Source organism: Haliotis rufescens, unplaced genomic scaffold (genome assembly GCF_023055435.1).
Source record: "Haliotis rufescens isolate VD_foot unplaced genomic scaffold, xgHalRufe1.0.p SCAF_5, whole genome shotgun sequence".
NCBI classification, from domain to species: Eukaryota; Metazoa; Mollusca; class Gastropoda; order Lepetellida; family Haliotidae; genus Haliotis; species Haliotis rufescens.
The window spans coordinates 48,528,316-48,547,968 of NW_025964223.1; the positions used below are offsets into that span (position 1 = coordinate 48,528,316).

Sequence of the window (19,653 nt, forward strand, 5' to 3'; positions counted from 1 at the left end):
TCCTTTGAATTATTCCTATTCATACATTATGCAAACAATGAATTAAACTAGGAAAGGGGATGCATGCAATGGCAAAAACAGAATTGGACCCTTAATTCTCAGGAATGCTAAGAAGGCCCCCATAAAACGTACATCACATAGCCATCATCCAAATCCTGGTAAAAACACCACAACTGTGTATGGAAACACAACACTAGATTGAAATACCATACCTCCAGCTAGCATAACAAGGATCCTAAATACATTTTGTGGTATGACAAAACAAAACACATATAAACCCTGAAAGTCTCTCTCCCTTTGTTTTGCAGTTCCGGTCAAATAACATCACTTCTAGTATTATGACATTGCTTGTGAAAGCACATGCCCATTTCAGTACATGCTTAAACCAGAAATCTATCTACCACAATAAGGATGCAATAGGCACTTCCACCCTAATGACTTAGCTGGGTAGATCAATGAAGTCACTGATCCTGACCACCAATTCATTTTGTTGCCTATTGTGACAACACCATGGGAACATGCCTCCAACAATTTCTTAGAACCAATAACAAAGTGATATGCCTTTCCAGTCATTGACCTTCAACCGCTGCCTTAGCTGCCAGCAAATTTCATACTGAGAGCATATCTGGTGTTACAATGTAAAGTCGCTGTAGCAAACCGTAAATACAGTTATTCAATGCAGAAAAAAGGTCAGTGCTTATGTATTATTAATCATATAAAAATGTTTTGTATCATCACAAATTTGTAACATCAAGTATTCAGTTCTAACAATGACCTTGAACTTCATTAGTCAGATAATCTGCTCTAAAACAACTTGTCTGTTAGAGTTCCTTGAGTTCAAATCCTTCATGCTCATGATGTTGTGTACACAAGCTTTCTTCTATGTCTACTTCACATTGTGTGACCTTCACCAGCAATCTTTGCCAATCACAAGTGAGGACATTTCTAATTGTACTTTAGTGCCATCAATCATATGTCAGAAAAAGACATACAGAGGTATAGAGGAGGTACAATCGGGTAAAAAGTCTCTAAAATTTGTCATTTGTTTACATTCTCAACCAAAATTGAGGAGTGTTTTAACTATAACATACATGATATGATATTGCTGTGATATCCAAGCAAAATAAAGTTCAGGTATGATGACAAAACCTTAAAGCATACCCATTTACATACCCTGTTTAGTCATATTGTCAAAAATATATTAAATAACAAAAGAAGTTTTACCTTTCATGGAAACTCTGAGCCATTCCACCAGGCGAATGCTATTCTCAAAGGCTTCGATGCACTTTTGCTTTTTTGGATCATTCATATCATGGAGTATGGAACATGTCCCTAACACGGAGTCATCCATTGTGTTGATCGGATGGTCTTTGTTGCTTCCCTTAAAAATAAAACGAATAATTTGATTAATGCAGATCTTTTTTCTTTCTTTTTTAAAATAGCATTAACTACAAAAAAAACTAAAGAACAACTGTCTTCAACTCACAGTATATTAATTCTGACCAAATACCATAACAATTTAGGAATAATTGTTTTGCAAAAGAAGTTAATACAGGTAAAAAAAAGGAGTAAGTCTCTCAATTTTGAAGCAAATGATCTGATGATAATGGTTTCAATGATATCATTATCTTATTGGTATAAGTTGTACACCAAAATAGTATTCCTAAAGAGAGAAAAAGGGTAGTGATATCTGCAGTAAGACACTAAGAGCTAAATGGAAATCTCACATAGGAAAAGTAATAAGTTTGACCACAAGTTACAAAACTAGGTCTAACATGTGTACCAGTAAGATATAGTCAAGTAATAAAACTGTAAAGGATTCAATTCAAATGAATACCCTAATCAACATTATAAGTGTCTTTCCCTTTATCTTTAGATTTCACAACTCCATAACTTACCATTTGTTTAACAGCTTCAACTGGGGCGAAGTTTCCTTCAATAGAGTATATTTCCTTGATATTCATGATGATTTCAGCAACCCTCTGACAACCCTGCAGAGTCTCATAGCTCTGGAGTTGCTCAATTCTCCTGGAAATCCAGTCAGAAGAGCCATCACTCATAAGCTGAAACTCTGCTGTGATTTGATCTGCATCACCCTGAAATATTCTCACAAGTTCCTGTATGTTGCAGAATGTCTCTGTTCCATCCTGCACCTTCTTGCTGAGACTACGCCATCTCTGACTGGACTTCTGCCACACCTTCAAGACAGCTTCCTCAAACTTTGTTCCAGGGGCAATAGCTGCCCCTTCATTTCTCCATGTTTCCCTAAAGATCAAGCTTCCATTCCACTTTTCCAGCTGAGGAACAATTTCCATGATTTGCTCTGGAATTTCTGAGATAAATATCCTTGGTTGATAGGAATCTAGGCTGCCATGCACAGCTTCACCTTCTGGCAGAGGATGGCATAGAGCACACAACACCTCAGTATCAATCTTTTCTTCCATTTCTCTTACTCTGTTTGATAATTCAACTGTATTCACTGCAAACGAGTAAAACTTTCATATATTTAAGGAAGAGTTATATCACAGTTCAGTTGATACTGACCATCAAAATTTAAAAAGATATATAGTAGAAAGATCACTAAAAGAAATTTCTTTTTCAAATATTGAAACTGCTGGAAGTACAGTGAGCATTTGATAGACTGATGCCATAAATGTTGCTTAACATCATATGTAAGATTTCACTTACATAGTAAGGTGCATGCACATGTGTGTGGCTGCTTGTACTAGTCCAGACTTAGGCAAGTATTATAGTACTAGTAAGTATTATAGTACTAGTGCAATGAGGTACCATGCAGCAGTTTTAAACATGGACACTCAACTTTGACACATTATACACATGTACTGACTCTGAGTTGACCAGTCCTTGTTTAATACTCTTAATGTTGAACGCCAGAGCATCAAACCACTGACCTTCCTCTCACTGGGCAGATGCACTAATCACAACACCATACCAGGGTCCTGTTCCACAAAGGGATCTTAGTGCTATGTTGATCGTAAGCCTATGATAAAGTATGGGAGTTACGACCAACTTAGCACTAAGATCGCTTTGTGGAACGGGATCCAGCAGTCTAACAAATATGAACGCTTACTGATGCTGTCAAATGACTTCATATAGAGTACTAGAGTTCAAAAAGCTCACCTGTATTCTGTGATGTAATCTTTATGGGTGAGGATGTGATGAAAGATATAATACCCAATAAATAATACTTTCTCTTATCACTGATGCAGATACTAGACACTGATAGTAATTTGACAAACTGGATAAAGAGATTCTGTTTTCAACGCAACTGCCTCATCAGCCTTTCACATGATCAGAGTTTATCCAAGGTGTTATCATCAGATTGTGGTACAAATAGTAAATAAAGCATAAGCTGTAAGAAAACATACAACTTTATATGGATGATAACTTCTGGTTTATTTCATTTAGCAACATTTTGATGCATAGTCTTACCCCGTAATCAAGCTGTAAGAATAAACATTGATACACCGCTAAATGCAATAAATATTAAATTAGATATCCAACTATTTACAAATACCCTTTTTTCTAAAAAGAGCTAAGACAACATTTTGTAATCATAAAACTTTAAATCTTACTTAATTGTAAAGAATGGTGATGGTCCAAGGTCTGTATTTTAAACTAAATAAGTAGCTGTGGTGGCCATTTTGAATGATACAAAATGAAATGTTTACTTTATTGTAGCTGGTGACATGTATACTACCGACAAAAAATAAGGAACTGATGAAATAATAGTGAAGGTGTAATGATGACACATGTCTGTAAAATTAATTTCAGGCGTGTAAATCTATAGCTGATGTGTCCACCATGTTGGGCAATACATGCATGACACCTTGATAGCATACTGTTGATTAACTTAAATATGGTTGCCCTTAGTATTTCCTGCTATTTCTTCAAAACTTCTTACATTTGTATGCCATCCAGAATAACTCAGAATTTAAGGAATTTAAAGTTAAAACTTTCCCAAAATTATGTACAAATCATTTTTTCAAATTTGTTTGCAAAGGGCACTTATATTTAGTTTGAAATCCTCAAATTAGATACAAATCCCTGGTCACACTTCCGGAATATTGAACTTAATGAACTGCCAAATATTGGTACATGTATGTGACAACATTGGAAAACACTGAAGGAACCAAGACAAAGTCAGCACCTGTGGCTAAACAATCAGATCCATCTTCCAGAAAAAGGAAACTTGTGATCGCAAAATTATCTGAACATAGGTTCTGTAGTACTATAACCATAACACAAAATAATGTTTTATTTTACAAATCAAAGAAAAAAAATTTGAATGTGAAGTTTCAATATTCATCACAGTTACATATCATATTACTTGAGAAACAAATAATTTATTCTGTTACAGAATTGATCAGGCACTCTAGATAATGCCTGACCAGGCCGGGGTGACAATGAGACACTGCCTTTGTTTTTACAAATTCTTTGTGTCTTGAAATACATTTTATTTGTTAACGATACTGAAAATCACTTTCAACATGATCTTAAATAAATATATTATTTAAAAAGAAATAAGTATCACAGCAAGAGCCAACAAGCTAAGTTTTTAACCCAGTGTAAGGATATTGTACCATGTATCATTTAGTGTTTATTTGCCTAGTCCTGTATTGAATCATATTAATCTGATTTTGAACTAGCACCAATAATAATTAATTGGAATAATAATTAAACACTTGGTTAGATTATAATATATATCATTACTTTACCATGTTTACTTGAGGAATCTGAGTTCTTAAAAAATACATTTGAAAACTTATCCTATCTCATACTTTGCATTTCTTCCTTCTTCTTTCAATCCTTGAGTGGAAACGTCCCAAAACAAAACACGCAATAACATCTTTGGCTATTTCAACAGATGTACCCAATTTCAAGGTGGTGATCCTTAACAAACTTTGAGTAGTATACATATCCTATCTGACACTATGCATTTCTTCCTACTTCTTTCAATCCTTGAGTGGAAACGTCCCAAAACAAAATTTCCAGCTTCTAAAACCATATCCCCAACACCCCTCGCATCACCATTGTCACCACTAAAACAAAAGGGTCACGCACTACAATCCCATACATCGTGATGTAAGCAGTTTGATCCCCTGACACCCTATGCCTCATCCGTGTGGAGACATGTTATTATGTCGAGAATACAAATTTGTTTCTTAATTATTACTTCTGATAGTCAGTTCACTTATACTTCTCTCTAACATTATGGGGAAAGACCAGATAAAACATTCGGCTTGCAAGAAGTGTCGTCTCATATTTTCACCCTGAGATCCGCATGAGTTATGCTGTGACTGTTGTGGTGTTTGTCAACCTGGTATCCGATGTTCTGAATGCTCTCACCTATCAGACGAGGCCTTTATTAGTTACCTGCGAGAAGCATAACATTAATCAGATATCCAAATCGCAGGATGTTGAACATGGGCCATCTGCTACCAAGAAGCCACAAAGTTTGTCACTACTAAAGCTATTACCCATTCAACTGTCAAATCCACTGTCAAACAACCACCGACTCCTACCATCATTCCCTATTAGTTGAGGAAGATCAGTCTCGGACAGCTTACTTCATGACGAGATTCCCGCCAAAACATCATCATCGGCTAATTCCAGCACTCCACCATTTTCCGAATGATTCTCTGTCAACTACTTCGGATTGTAGTGAATTCTACCAACCAATCTACAGTTCTACCTCTGAAAACAGATGCAGTTGGTTCAGCAGAAAGTCGTCTATCATTGACTTCATGGGATAGCACAGTTCCACCTGAAGACATTGTTTCAAGGATCAACATTCCAAGGATTGATATTCTGAGGACCGACTTTCTACTGATTGATCGCCAAGGGTTTGACCATCTGAGGATCTACATATTGATCCTACCCATACATGGTTGCTCCAGTTCTACCGACCATCATCATCATCCTGACTGATCGCAATTATCTGACTTTGACACTCAACGCTGCTCACATTGACTCTCTTCTCAGAGCTGTAGATGCGACAGAGAGCTTGATCAGGATCGATGCACTTCTCCGCCACACTGATATCAACACATCCCCCTCCTGATCATTACGGAGATCATCGATACCACCGTTACTTGGAGTAACATTCAATGACAGATTACTATCGATTTGCACCTCCTCCAAATCAACATTAGGATCGACATCGACATGAGGATCAACATGAGAATCAACGTCGACCCTCCTCTCGTTCGCACTCTACTTCCCTGATTGCTATGCGTACAGACCAGCGATCATCCAGTAGATCTTATTTCCAGTCAGCAGGTCCTACACCTTGACTTCCCCCTGCGGATACTTCTGCCAGTGCGATCCCTCCAGCAACTGCTCCTTTGCCGACTTTGTGGAATCATTTCGACCTTTCGACTTTGGTCTTCACCTCACCAACTACTGCTTCACCACAACAAGTTGCGGAATACTGAAAGTTTGCTCAAGTGATCAATGTTGGCAAACCCTAAACTCGCTACCACAATGGGCAAAAAATGTCTATGGTAGCTGAACTCAAGGCTTTCATCCATTCCAACAAACTTGCTGACCAGTCGTGAAGATTTTGTCCACCTTCTTGAGACACTTGACATCGGCAGATTATGAGCCTTTGGATGAAAGAGCTTCGAACATGTCATTCTGAAGACAGTCTACCTCCTGGCCCTGGCTACTGCTGCTAGAGTCAGCGAGATACACCTGCCTTGGATGTGAACAGAATTTGTTTTGAGAGACGCAGTCATGGCAAGGTGCATCTTGGTTTCTGCTGAGACTTCATCACAAAAAAAAAAGCATCCAGGTCAGCCCAGCGGATTATTCACCATCCAGTCCCTGGTCTCGGTCTTACACCCCAAGGATCATGAGGACATCTCGTTATGTCCAGACAGAGCTTTACGCATCTACCATCAGGCTTCGTCTACACTTCGCCGATCTCCAAAGAGTCTCTTTATCCCTCTTTGCTCAGTGGCCAATTCAGAGGTCTCCCGTACCACAGTCTCCTTTCGATTGTGTTCAACGATCCTCCACGCCTACACCTTTGCCGACGTGCCTCCGCCTCAGACGTCAAACACTCATGAGAAAAGAGCGGGCACTGCACAGTAACTGCACCCTCAACGCCATCATGGAGGGATATTTTTGGAAGTCAAATACGGTCTTAACTTCCCACTATCTACTACATGATATTTCCAATACTGATGTACAAGGCCTCCACCAATTTGGTCCGCTGGTCCACGTACCTGATACACATACCTGCTACCATGGACTCATATTTCGTATATTGTACACAGTGAATAAATGATTGAGGGCCACTCCTTTGTTTATTATTTGTAAGTTCGGGTTCCCAGATCAAGTACTCATGTCGGAGAATGTCGACACTCATCTGTAGAGACATTGGTCTTCAACGATGAAGTTGCAGCAAGGCGTGGCTGTTTTGGTAGTGTCCCAAACACTCACTTGCTCACCTCTGTCTTGTGATGTCTCAGTATTGGTTTGAAGATCCTCTTATGGATGTTGCTGATCATTACCTCTCCTTGTCTTAGCATGCTCCAATCCTGTGGTGGGAATGATAGCTTCTATGAAGCGCTAAAAGAGATGCCAAGCTGATCAGCCTTAAGTCTTAGAGTGTATGTGGTTGTTTGTCTTGTAGAACTAATTGACTGGAGACCCCTTCCCAAACCGTTATAAGTCATGGTTGAATAGGTTCCCTGCTTCAAAGCTATGCAATCGTTCTGGAAAGAATGTCCTACGTGTGGACACATAATGCATGTTATACTCAATTTCGTTATGTTGTGTCCTAGTAACATAAAGGGGGTATCTCATTTATTACACTGTTCTATCAACTCAAGAGCCCATTTCTTTCAGACACTAATGTGCAACAATCTTATGGTTGAAGCATGTTCAGCACCAGCTTCCTCGTGTATATCTCACAGTTGTAGTCCACTACAGGCAAGAGTATATCTGTGACCCACTGTCCAACCGTGGGATAAAATGCATAGTGTGTGATAGGTTAAGTTTAAAAACCTGAAAATTTTACATTAAAGTGTATATTTATATTTATACAGATCCTATCTCACACGTTATATGCCCACCCAACCAGCCCCACATCACAGTTTCAGCTCCAAGAAAGAAAATGATGAGGGTATCAGGTGATCAAACCGCTTAAGTCACGGTGCACGTGATTGTAGTGTGTGACCCATTTGTTTTAGTGGTGACTATTGTGATGCGAAGGGTGTTTTGGAGATATGGTTTTAGAAGCTGGAAACTTTGTTTAATGACGTTTCCACACAAGGGGCGAAAGAATAAGGAAGAAATGCATAATGTGAGATAGGAGAAATATGCTACTCAAAGTTTGTTAAGGATCACCACCTTGAAATTGGGTGCATCCGTTGAAATAGCCAAAGACATTATAGCGTGAAGACATGTGTAATGAACAAAAGTCTGTTGTCATGTGCCACACAATGCCAGCAAACAACTTGTCACCAATTATCAGTCATCTTACCAAAACTTAAACGTCGAAAAGTCACAAAAACAAATTCATGGTCTGAAAAGAAAACTATCAGGAGTGCATATGTGATCCATTTGATGTGATCACAGCCTGCCACCATCACCTCATGCTCCCAATAAGTGTCTGGATGGTTGCCAAGGCAAGATTTTTCCACTCTTCACTGCCGAGTTCCTGCAGAGTTGCCAGAAGGAGAAGGCATCTTGACAATGTGATCTGCAGGTCATTCCACACATGTTCGATAGTGTTGAGGTCTGGTGACTGAGCTAGCCACTCCATGTATACCAAGGTTTCCTGCTGTATGTAGGCATCAATGACCATGGCATGATGAGGTCGTGTGTTATCATCCATGATGATGAAGTTTGTTCCGATTGCACCAGCATACGATCTCATGTACACATCCAGAATGTCATCCCTGTAGTGCACACCTGTCATCATGCCCACTGTAAGACATGGAGATCGGTTCTTCCAGTTCAACTGATCCCACCCCAAATCATGATTGAGCCCCCTACATAGTGGTCATGTTCGGATATGTTGGAATCCTGGAATCTTTCTCCTTATATACGCCACACTCGAGCACGACAATCTGTGAAGTCTAAGCTGTATCTCGATTCATCAGTGAAAAATATGGGAGCAGAGTCCTGATCTGTCCAATTGACGTCTTCAACCAAATCCAAATGTTCCTGCCTGTGATGTATGTCAGGTCAGTGGGAGGCGAATGCATGCCCTCAGTGACCAGAGACCAGCCTCATGGAGACGGTTACGCATGTCTGAGTAGAAATCTCTTTATGACACTGACATCCTGCAGGCCATTTCTGAGTGTGGTGGCAGTCACCAAGGGATGACATCTTGCAATCAGGAGAAACCTGTATTCCCTCTGTGTGTTGGAATGCTGTCAACCACCTGCATGTCGCTGGGTAGATGATCCAAACGTCTGGTGTAGATTCCATGCCCTGTTGATCACACTGTGGCTGACACCAAAGACATTTGCAACATGACATTGTGTTGACCCAGTTTCAAGCATGCCTGTGCATCTCCTTAAATTTTCGGTCGTCAAATGATATCTTTGATGTTGAGGGCATTCAGTTGTTGCAATCCTTCTAAGCAAATGTTGTGGTGCTCTCTGATAACGGTGTGAAACATTACTATCACGATACATCCTAATACAGGTTTTCAAGCACATGGTGTACATCGTGCATATGACTGCATGCCTCTGTTCGTTCATCACGAAATTGATTTGGGTTACCCAATCATATTGTCCCGGGATATTTCAATCTATATTTGTTGGATGATTTTTTTATATCACCAAAACTTAGCAAACTTTTAGTAGAAATGTAAATTTACAACTTGCTATCATTTCCAGTAAATGAATTAAATTCACCAATATTTATTTTAACAGTTATATTATTTCACTAAAATATATATGAATAAGCCTCCACAACCAGTGAATAACTTATGTTGTAAACAATTCACAAGAAATAATTTTCTCATAACTGAGAAATACACTTATATTTCAATCTGTCAAAATATTCCAGCCATTCACTATTCTTTTCAAGTAATTGTCCTCATCGTTCAAACTGTGAGCACCAGGGGGTGCTTCCATTCACAGGAATAGGACCAGGGAATTCATAGAAATGCTGAAATATTCAATTTTGAAAAGATTTTGCATGAACGAAAACCACTGACAAAAAAACATATTTCTATGCTTAAAAAATCATTGCCGCTCGAGTAATTGACAATATTTTAGGCTGAATGTGTTTGTTTGTTTTTGAAAATAAAAACATATCTTAAAATCTGTGACAAAATTAATAATATGTTAGAAAGCAGACAGCAAAGTCTACCAGATTGTTCTCTGATGTAAATAATAGTATGATTTTGATCTGCATTGGCCAACTGTCGTAGTTGTTTACAGTACCGGTATGTCATGGCTGTCTCGCATGTCTCATTTCAGCAAATGCCCGATAGTTGCAAAAAACATAAATCTAAAATGATTTTGTAGTTACAAGCATCATCCTTGTTTATAACATGTGCAAAATCTTAAATTGATACCTGTTGTTATTTACTCGTATTGAATATCTCACCTTCCAGAAGACAAAGGTCTCAAGGAGGAGGATGGCAACATTTAACTGATCGTGAGTCCTACCACACGCCTTGTACCACCTCAAACACTTTCCTACTGACTACGAGGCTGCAATGGTCTATTGCATTAGTGAGTGTGAGTTCATCTATAGATGCACACACTTTGGCTTCTGTGTGAAAATGCATTGCATGCATAATATGCTGTTACATGCATGATGTGAAACTTCATTGTGATTAGATGTTGCATTCAGATGCAACACCATGGTACTGTAAATTTACACCTCAATAACTGCTATATTCAAATCATTAGTTCCCTTATTTTTAGTCAGTAGTACAGAACTATGGATGGTCAGTCTCGCTGACTTGGTTGATGCATGTCATCGTATCCCAGCTGCGTAGATCGTTGCTGGTGAAGTCAATCACTGGATCGTCTGGTCCAGACTGGATTATGGACAGACCGCCTCATATAGCCGGAATATTGCTGAGAGCGACATAAAACAACAAACAAACAAACCACTAACATAAACTCATACTTGACAAAATGTAATATGTCACTTTGGTCCCGGTGAGTTGGAAAGAGGATTAATGTGTTCAGAGAGGATAACAGTACCAAGGACACACTTACAAACATATAACATAAAAAAATATAAAGATTATTACACAAGCATGTGTGTCATACTGATTTTACAAAATGAGTTTCCAGAGCAAGAGCGAGATACAGGAATTCTTACACAAGATTTGTAAAATCAGTTTGACACATATGCGAGTACAATAATTTCTTTATTACTATTATTTCTTAAACATTTTGAGCTCCCTTTTAGAAAAATGCACTGATATTGACAGCCCTCTATAGTCGAATGATGTCGACAATCTTCAGCTATGGTGTTGTGTGTAGTGTGACATGGGACATATGAAGCGATATTTGCAACAGTGCACATACAATTTTTATGAACTCAGTTATTTCTAACCTTATGTGTGATAAATGATGGTACTAACCTCCTTTAATGTCAACACATTTATTTAGGAGTACTTGAGCTCTACTCAGATAAACTTGGCATGCTTGGAGTTCTATCTCACGGACTTGAAGGATCTCTTCTACCCTTTTGTGGTCTTCATTTTCATGCCTTGACGCTGCCCAAAGCTCTTTGAAATTGTTCTTATTGGAAAGAAGCAGTTTCAATAGCCACACTGAGATATCTCCCTTTGACAAAAATGCAGCTATTTTGTCCAATAGAGAAGCAGCTTCCATGAGATGCTGTGAGCAGTCCTCATCCAATAACTCATAAGCCTGTGGATCACCAGCTACATCCCCAAATGGACAACAAAAATAGGTAAGAAAAGTAATGTAGATAACTCCAGATAATATAATAAAATATCTGAATCAAATGAAACATGACTATTATCAATTATTTTCTAAGTAGTGATGCAAATATGTTTTTGCAAGAACTTACAAATAATATTCCCATGGCATCATTGTAGCTCACTTGGACATGTAGTCACAAGAGTTGACCTCAACATTGACATTCTGCATAAATACTAATAACTAGTGCCAAAGTCTAATGATTTGAACTTAATATGATGTCATCTTAAGAAGAAGAAGCAATACTTCTTGCCTCTACAAAAAGTGCACTTGGCAGCAAACATCTGCAACATGGGAGTAAAAGGTAACCCCATTACAACATAAAAACCTGTACAAGACTAGTTATTTGTACTGTGATGTGATATCACTTGAAAAATCTACAATCATACAGCAAATAAGTTTCATGACTCAATAATATGAATACAAATGCAAGAAACACACTAAAATCACACTGTAAAGAAATCTATATGTGCCTCCCCTAACAAGGAAAAATGGTTGCCAACACGACCACAAAAGGATAGATTCTTCAAAAACTCAGATGAGATATCATCTCAGTGAAGAAGACAATAATAACATATAGGGGGATGTCTTTCAACATCAGATGTCAGGGAGGAAATGTTGGGCAAAACAGTTACTGAAGACGCTATTAGATCCTATCATTTCATCCTTTCAGTTAGGACTTCGTCAGTAAGAGCAATGTGCAATATGTTTTGTAGGATAAGTAAAAAATATATGTTTTTCAATAAGGCAAGAAGACAGCCAGGGTGATTTCTTGTAATGAGTACAACTCGGACATTGTAAAATGTAGAATCCTTAAATTTGTGAGAACGAAAAGGTTTAATGACTTACCAAAGCGAACAAAGTAACTGATCAGAGGCTTCCAAGTAATGATGTGACAGATCAACTTTTCTTCATTTTCTTCTTTTGGCCAGTACATCTTGAGATGTTTTGACACCATTTCACAGAATGCTTTGTCCATCTTGGTATCCCGTGCAAATTTGTCATCCCTCTGAAATTTGAAAGACAGATTTGAAAGGAAAGGCATTAATAAATGACACAGTTCTATTTTTTCAAATAATTTTTTTTATAAATTTTAACATTATTTTGGAACTTGTCATTTATTATAGGGGGAGGAGGTCATGAAAATGTGTTAAATGTATTCGGAGGGGAGGCCAAAAAAAAAAGGGTTACATGAAATGAAGGGGGGGGGGAGGGTCTGCAAAATGTGATACAATCCCACGACCAATCTCACTGATGTCACCCCTCCCATATTATAATATCACCAGTCCCTTGTTTGCGCATCAACAACATAACCTAGAAATATGAAATTGATAATTTATTACATAAAAACTTATGAGTCCTGGGGCCAATGCGGACCCAGAAGGAATATTTATGTCTTGGGGTAGTCCATGACCCGGATGAGGTATCTGCAATATCCTGGGGTTGTAGACCCAGATGTAGATGAAGGTTATGTCCTGGGGTCATATTACCCGGACAAGATGGGACGTACTGTCCTGGGGTTGTATTACCTGGACAAGATGGGATGTACTGTCCTGGGGTTGTATTACCCGGACAAGATGGGATGTACTGTCCTGGGGTCGTATTACCCGGACAAGATGGGATGTACTGTCCTGGGGTCGTATTACCCGGACGAGATGGGATGTACTGTCCTGGGGTTGTATGACCCGGACAAGATGGGATGTACTGTCCTGGGGTTGTATGACCCGGACGAGATGGGATGTACTGTCCTGGGGTTGTATGACCCGGACGAGATGGGATGTACTGTCCTGGGGTTGTATGACCCCGACGAGATGGGATGTACTGTCCTGGGGTTGTATGACCCGGACGAGATGGGATGTACTGTCCTGGGGTTGTATGACCCGGACGAGATGGGATGTACTGTCCTGGGGTTGTATGACCCGGACGAGATGGGATGTACTGTCCTGGGGTTGTATGACCCGGACGAGATGGGATGTACTGTCCTGGGGTTGTATGACCCGGACGAGATGGGATGTACTGTCCTGGGGTCGTATGACCCGGACGAGATGGGATGTACTGTCCTGGGGTTGTATGACCCGGACGAGATGGGATGTACTGTCCTGGGGTCGTATGACCCGGACGAGATGGGATGTACTGTCCTGGGGTTGTATGACCGGACGAGATGGGATTTAAACAAGTGCCCTTTCATCCAGTCACATGGCCCTTCTTTGGTTTCAAGTGGAAGGATAAGTATTAGTTCTACACTAGACTTGCTTTTGGTTGTCGTGTGTCCAGTGATATTCAATGCTCTTTCTCAAGCCTTGTGCTGGATTCTGGAGAACAATTACCAACTAAACTTTGTCCTACACCTACTAGATGATTTCCTGGCTCTAGACAGGCCTGACTGTAATGCGCAAGAGACCATGTACACCATTCAGGAAGTGTTCCACAAACTTGCGCATTACAGTCGGGCCTGTCTAGAGCAAGGAAATCATCTAGTAGGTGTAGGACAAAGTTTCGGTTGATAACGTCACCGTGTTGAACCATCTTGCACTTCTCAGACGATGGCTCTCTATAGCACAGTTTAAAGTATACAACTGCAGCAAAGTTTTCCTTGTCTATGCTATAGGAACATGAAAACCCATCAGTTAGTCGTTTGCGCAACTCGGCGAACGTAAGGTAGGCATCGTTGTCGCAGTTGGTCTAGGTCTTTGACATTGTTTCGTCCAGAATGGTTGACTTGATTTGTCTCCGGAAGTTGTGGAAGTGGAATGGTCACCCTAGTGATGCGGGTTGTACGCCGTTTGGAGCCTCGGGATTGTCCCGAAGACATGGTGGTGTCATCGAAAAAACTCATTCACAAAATGCGAATGGACAATAATAGGATTTAACCGAGGTTGCAGGATTACGAGTATGACTGCTTGAGAATTTAATTGCTGACTGGACGAAGTCAAAGGAGGAAGATGCAGTCCGTGACGTGGTTTATATGTGTGTTGTGACGTAGAAGGCTATGCATGCACAGAAGCACAACTGTGTTTATATACGGCATGTACAAGATAAACATGAAGGATTAGGAAACATGGCATTGTTATGGGCACAAACTAAAATACAAATTCTCATTTATCACTGACTGACTTCATTTGTAATTGAACTTCATCTGTCTCTCGTGAGGAAAAGTTATGTGATTATCGAGCTGGTTATCAAGGGTGGCTTCTCTTGGATAAGGTACTATCTAATTATCAAATGTGATCTTAAACTCTCCCATTAATCATCCAGAAACCAATCCATGACCTCCAACATACTTATCATAGACCAATTTGTAACTGGTTAACAAGCTTGATTTGTTTTTAAGGAAGGTCCATCTAATTGTTGATAAAAAAAACCCATTTAGTCAAGCAAACTACATCAATCATTCAAAATCATCATGATTTGAGTTTCTATACAATACTTTCATAAAGGAAGTTATTCAGAGATGTTCTTCTATTTTAGTATCATATCATTTAGTAGCTTGCTTTGATATAACTCTTGACCTTTCATATAGTCAAACACAGGCCATGTTTAGGATGTAATTCAGGTGAATATTCTATCATTGAATCTCAAGTTTCTTGGGGTATAAGGTCCAATGGTGAAATTAAAAATCAAAAGCATAAACATATATTTTAGTGATATCTGAGTGATAGGTATCCATGTGCATAAAGAACTTGATTAACACTTGATTTCTATTCAAATAAATCCTTACCTTCATTAGCATATCAAATGATTTGAATGCAGCAGTTGTCATCCTTTCTTGAAGAAGGCTGTTAACTGGTTCATGGATTTGCTCCCGATGAAGTTGTAGACAGTGCTCTGGCTTTAACTGGGAACAAACACACATAAATCAGTATGGAATACAGTGTTCCAAATTAAACATGAAAATCAACATAAACCTTAAGCAAAATGGTAATGTTTCAAGGGGTCCCCAAAGTCCCTATTTAATTTCTTCAGCATCCTAACCTCTTCAGGGAAGGGGAATAAGAAACAGTTGTGAATAGAAACCTGCACCAGGGCCTCTTCTGCGAGCACTTCTGCTCTGACCACCAATGACCTGGGCCTACTTGTACAAAGCGATCTTAGCGATAAGACTATTTTAAGCCTATGTTAAAGTATGGGAGTTACAATCATCTTAGCGCTAAGATCACTTTGTGCAAGTGGGTCCTGAAGTCTGGCATCTTCATGACTGTAATGAATGTTGTTAATTTTAACACTTTTGACTTTCTGTTTACCTCAGATAACACTTTCTCAAAAGCATCAAGGAGTGTCGATTTCCATTCCTCAGACAGCGCTGGTGAGTGAACTTGCAATTGAATCAGCTTATCCCACAGCTAAAACATATACAGATGGTTTGTTTAATTTCAACATGATCAAGGGTTACTTTACAGAACAGATCATAAGAATAGTGCAACAGTGATAAAGCTCACCTGGATATGAAGTTAATTATGTATACAATTTTGATAACAAATGCCCAATTAATTAATGGCTATGAAAAAACATCATTGGTGGGAACATGCATGGAAGTTTTCCTTTCATTAGTCTGGTGGCTTCTGATGATTACAGATGATGCCAACAACATATGTCAGGTGAGCTTAATATTGATTTGGATGTGTTCCACTTGAATGCAATCTAGAGCTACAAATAAGCAGCATATTTGCATAAAATGCCCCCCAAAATTTCAAAACCCAATTACTTTCAATTAACTTGCAGACAGAACCGCATGCACTAAATGAAAAACCCAAATGTATAAAAAAAAGCTTGTGCATATACCCAATAAGGATTTTGGAGCTAATTTCCAAAACACAATTACAAGCTAATTTACTTTCCGAGTCAAGCCTATATATTTAGAACAGTTATCATGGTTATATACATCTAAAACATTTTTCCATTTTGTTTAAATCTTAAAATGGGGGAAAATTCAATAGAATGATGAATAGATGAGTGAAAAAATATTGGTTACCCAAAATGTAATGTAATAACCCAATCAAAATAGAAGCCCTAGAGTAAAAACTCACTTGCTCAAAAAGTTATCTGGAGCTCTGGCCATCCATTAAATATTAATATGTTTGCATGCAGTAATGGAAACAGATTTATGAAGATTTATTTCATGAAAAAATTCAACTAATAACAAGCAAAGCATTTGCAAGTACTTACAACCAGATGACAAACCTGGATATGACACAGTGAGTTTAAATCTTACATAAGATCTAAGATATAATATACTTCCAGCCAAAACATTCATAATTATGAATGAATCTAAAGACATATACAAAACATTAACTTGATAGTCGTGAGTATGGAGTTCAGATACTCTAGCTTCGGTAGCCATGGCGAGTAAAATTGCTGCTTTTACGGGATTTTTGGAGGAGAGTAGCGTTTCCATGAGGTTCATATGGAGCGGCTGGTAGAGCAGACAGGACGACTGATAAATTCCATTTTGGGAAGATCCAGGGAATACGAATATCCTCTAGGCTGTCGTAGGTGTAAAAGGAAATCCGGTACCATGGCAATGTCAACTGTGACATTTGTTAGACCACATCTGTGTCTCCACTGGATGAATTTTTCCCATCTGTTGTCGTAAAGGTGAGCGAATGATGATCTACATGATCTTGCAACAGCAGAAGAGGCACCTTTGGAGAACCCGGAGGCCTGCATTCTCTGCAAGATACTTTCCAGGCAGTGAGATGGAGGCTGGGAAGATTGGTGTAAAATAGCCTAGACCTTGGCTGACGCAGGAGATCTTTTCAATGTGGAATGGGAAGCGGCTCATCCGTCAGGAGCAATAGTAGTCTGGGAAATCATGTCCTGCTTGGCCAGTTTGGAAGCAATGAGGATGACCATGCAATTGGTCCCTTTCAACTTCTGTATGACCTTGACTAGGACAGATCATGGAGGGAATGAGTAGACGAACAGGCCTGTCCAGTCCATGGATAGTGCATCTACCTGGAGAGCTCTCGGATCTGGAACTGGACTGACGTAGACCAGAAGTTGATGGTTGAGACAGGTCTCAAAGAGGTCCAGATGGGGGGGGGGTCCCCAACAGAGATTATCCAGGTAAAGACGTCTGGTTGAAGAGTCCACTCCGTGGGTATGATCCTCCCTCGCTGGGATAAGCTGTCCACTAGTATGTTCAGTTTGCCTGGAATATGTCTCGCTTCCATCCAGTGGTCGGTCGTAATGTGCATCCAGTTTTTGGCATATAACGAAAGACAGCATTATGTTAAATGGCGGAAGTTGTGTATCGTAATCCATAGACAAAGCCAGTCGATAGGATGTGCGATGCTTGGAGAGGGAAGAAACAAGTCATCTTCTATCCCTGCGACCTCCGGACTTTGCATTTGGGGTCTGAGTTACGAAAAGAGTCTGTCGATGGCGGGATGCTTGGTAGGATTCCTTTCTTGATGGGATGTACTTCTTACGAGGCAGTTCATGGAAGGAGGAATCCCTGGCCAGTTCCCGTGATCGTTTAGTAGTTGCCAAGTTGATTGTAGAGACTTGGAATCTCTCTGTCATGTCTTGTCGGACTTCATCCAAGATCGTGTCCAATTTGTTGTTAAACAGCGTCGATGAAGTAACTCACTGTGACATAACTGTCTGTTTAGCATGCTTGGAGACGGCCCGAGATCTGACTTGAGACAGGAGTTGTTGTCGCTGAAGTCATAGAAGCTGGGATGCAGTCCAGACTTGTGTGAATAACATGTCCTCTTGCATGCAGACAATCGCATCCAGCAAGCTGTAGATAAGTCCCACTTGGTCTGTTCGGATGGACATCTGGGTTTCTCCTGGGACATCATCAAAGAACGTTGGTAGAGGTGGGATTACGTGACGAATTCCGGTGATGAACCAATTCAGGTAAGTGCCAATGTCCATAGAGTACTTGTTAACGGTAGATAGGTCTTTGACTCGGCCAGCCAGGAGAGAGAGTTTGGTGTTAGGCGTCTTCACCAATTTGATAAACCCGTCATCCAATGGTTGTGTTTCCAGATGACGAATGAGTCTGGTAGCTTCTTCCTCATAGTCGGGAGGGGAAGTCAGTCATCATGACTGAGCATCTGCATCGTCTCGTTCATCTGGTCAAGCATCCTGGTGGTATAACTTGGCCACGGTAGAGTATAGTGAATATGAGCATGGCATCCAGCATATTCAGGCATTTCCGGAGGAGGCGGCTTTTCCGTCCGTGGCTGTGTAGTCGGCATGAAATGGTAGATGGCATCTATCATGTCCATGAATGATAGCGCTTGCCCATATTCCTGTTGAGGTGATGTGGCCGGTTGATCGGGGACCTCTCCGTCATCAGACACCAGTCCATGGGTTTATATCAGAGAGTCTCATCGTCAAATGGGGTTCATGATTCTGGTAGGATTAGCTGACGCACTAACTGGCCTGGTAACGTGAAGAATCTGCTCACTCCTCTTACCGTCCGTGGTCCGTGTGGGAACTGTTGGCTTGTCTAGCCACTCCGTGCAGGAGTCATGTGGTGACTGGCTTGATCTGGTAACGGTAGCTGTGGCTTCAGGTCGGCCCGTGCAGTCCGTGTGGGAGCAGTACGGGATCTTCGGTGACTCGGCTGGTTGGGTCTGAGAGGGTAAGGCGTGCTTGCTACTACCCTGCTGTTCATCAGGAAGTTGTGATCTGGACATGCTGGTCATTGTTGCGGATGACTTAGGCTTGGTAGACTGCTTAACCC

At 40.0% G+C, this 19,653-nt stretch overlaps 1 protein-coding gene across 1 annotated transcript in view; it reads right to left on the reverse strand.

Annotated features, from left to right (window-relative positions):
* The window catches only part of LOC124137116 (E3 ubiquitin-protein ligase rnf213-alpha-like), a 196,930-nt gene that overhangs the window by 110,980 nt on the left and 66,297 nt on the right, over window positions 1-19,653 (reverse strand). The window contains exons 13-18 of the mRNA XM_048384001.1: window positions 16,199-16,297; window positions 15,676-15,792; window positions 12,807-12,966; window positions 11,594-11,899; window positions 1,899-2,479; window positions 1,225-1,381 (exon numbers count right to left, since the gene is read on the reverse strand). Coding sequence (XP_048239958.1) covers window positions 1,225-1,381; window positions 1,899-2,479; window positions 11,594-11,899; window positions 12,807-12,966; window positions 15,676-15,792; window positions 16,199-16,297 — 1,420 coding nt within the window. The remainder of the gene's footprint in view (window positions 1-1,224; window positions 1,382-1,898; window positions 2,480-11,593; window positions 11,900-12,806; window positions 12,967-15,675; window positions 15,793-16,198; window positions 16,298-19,653) is intronic.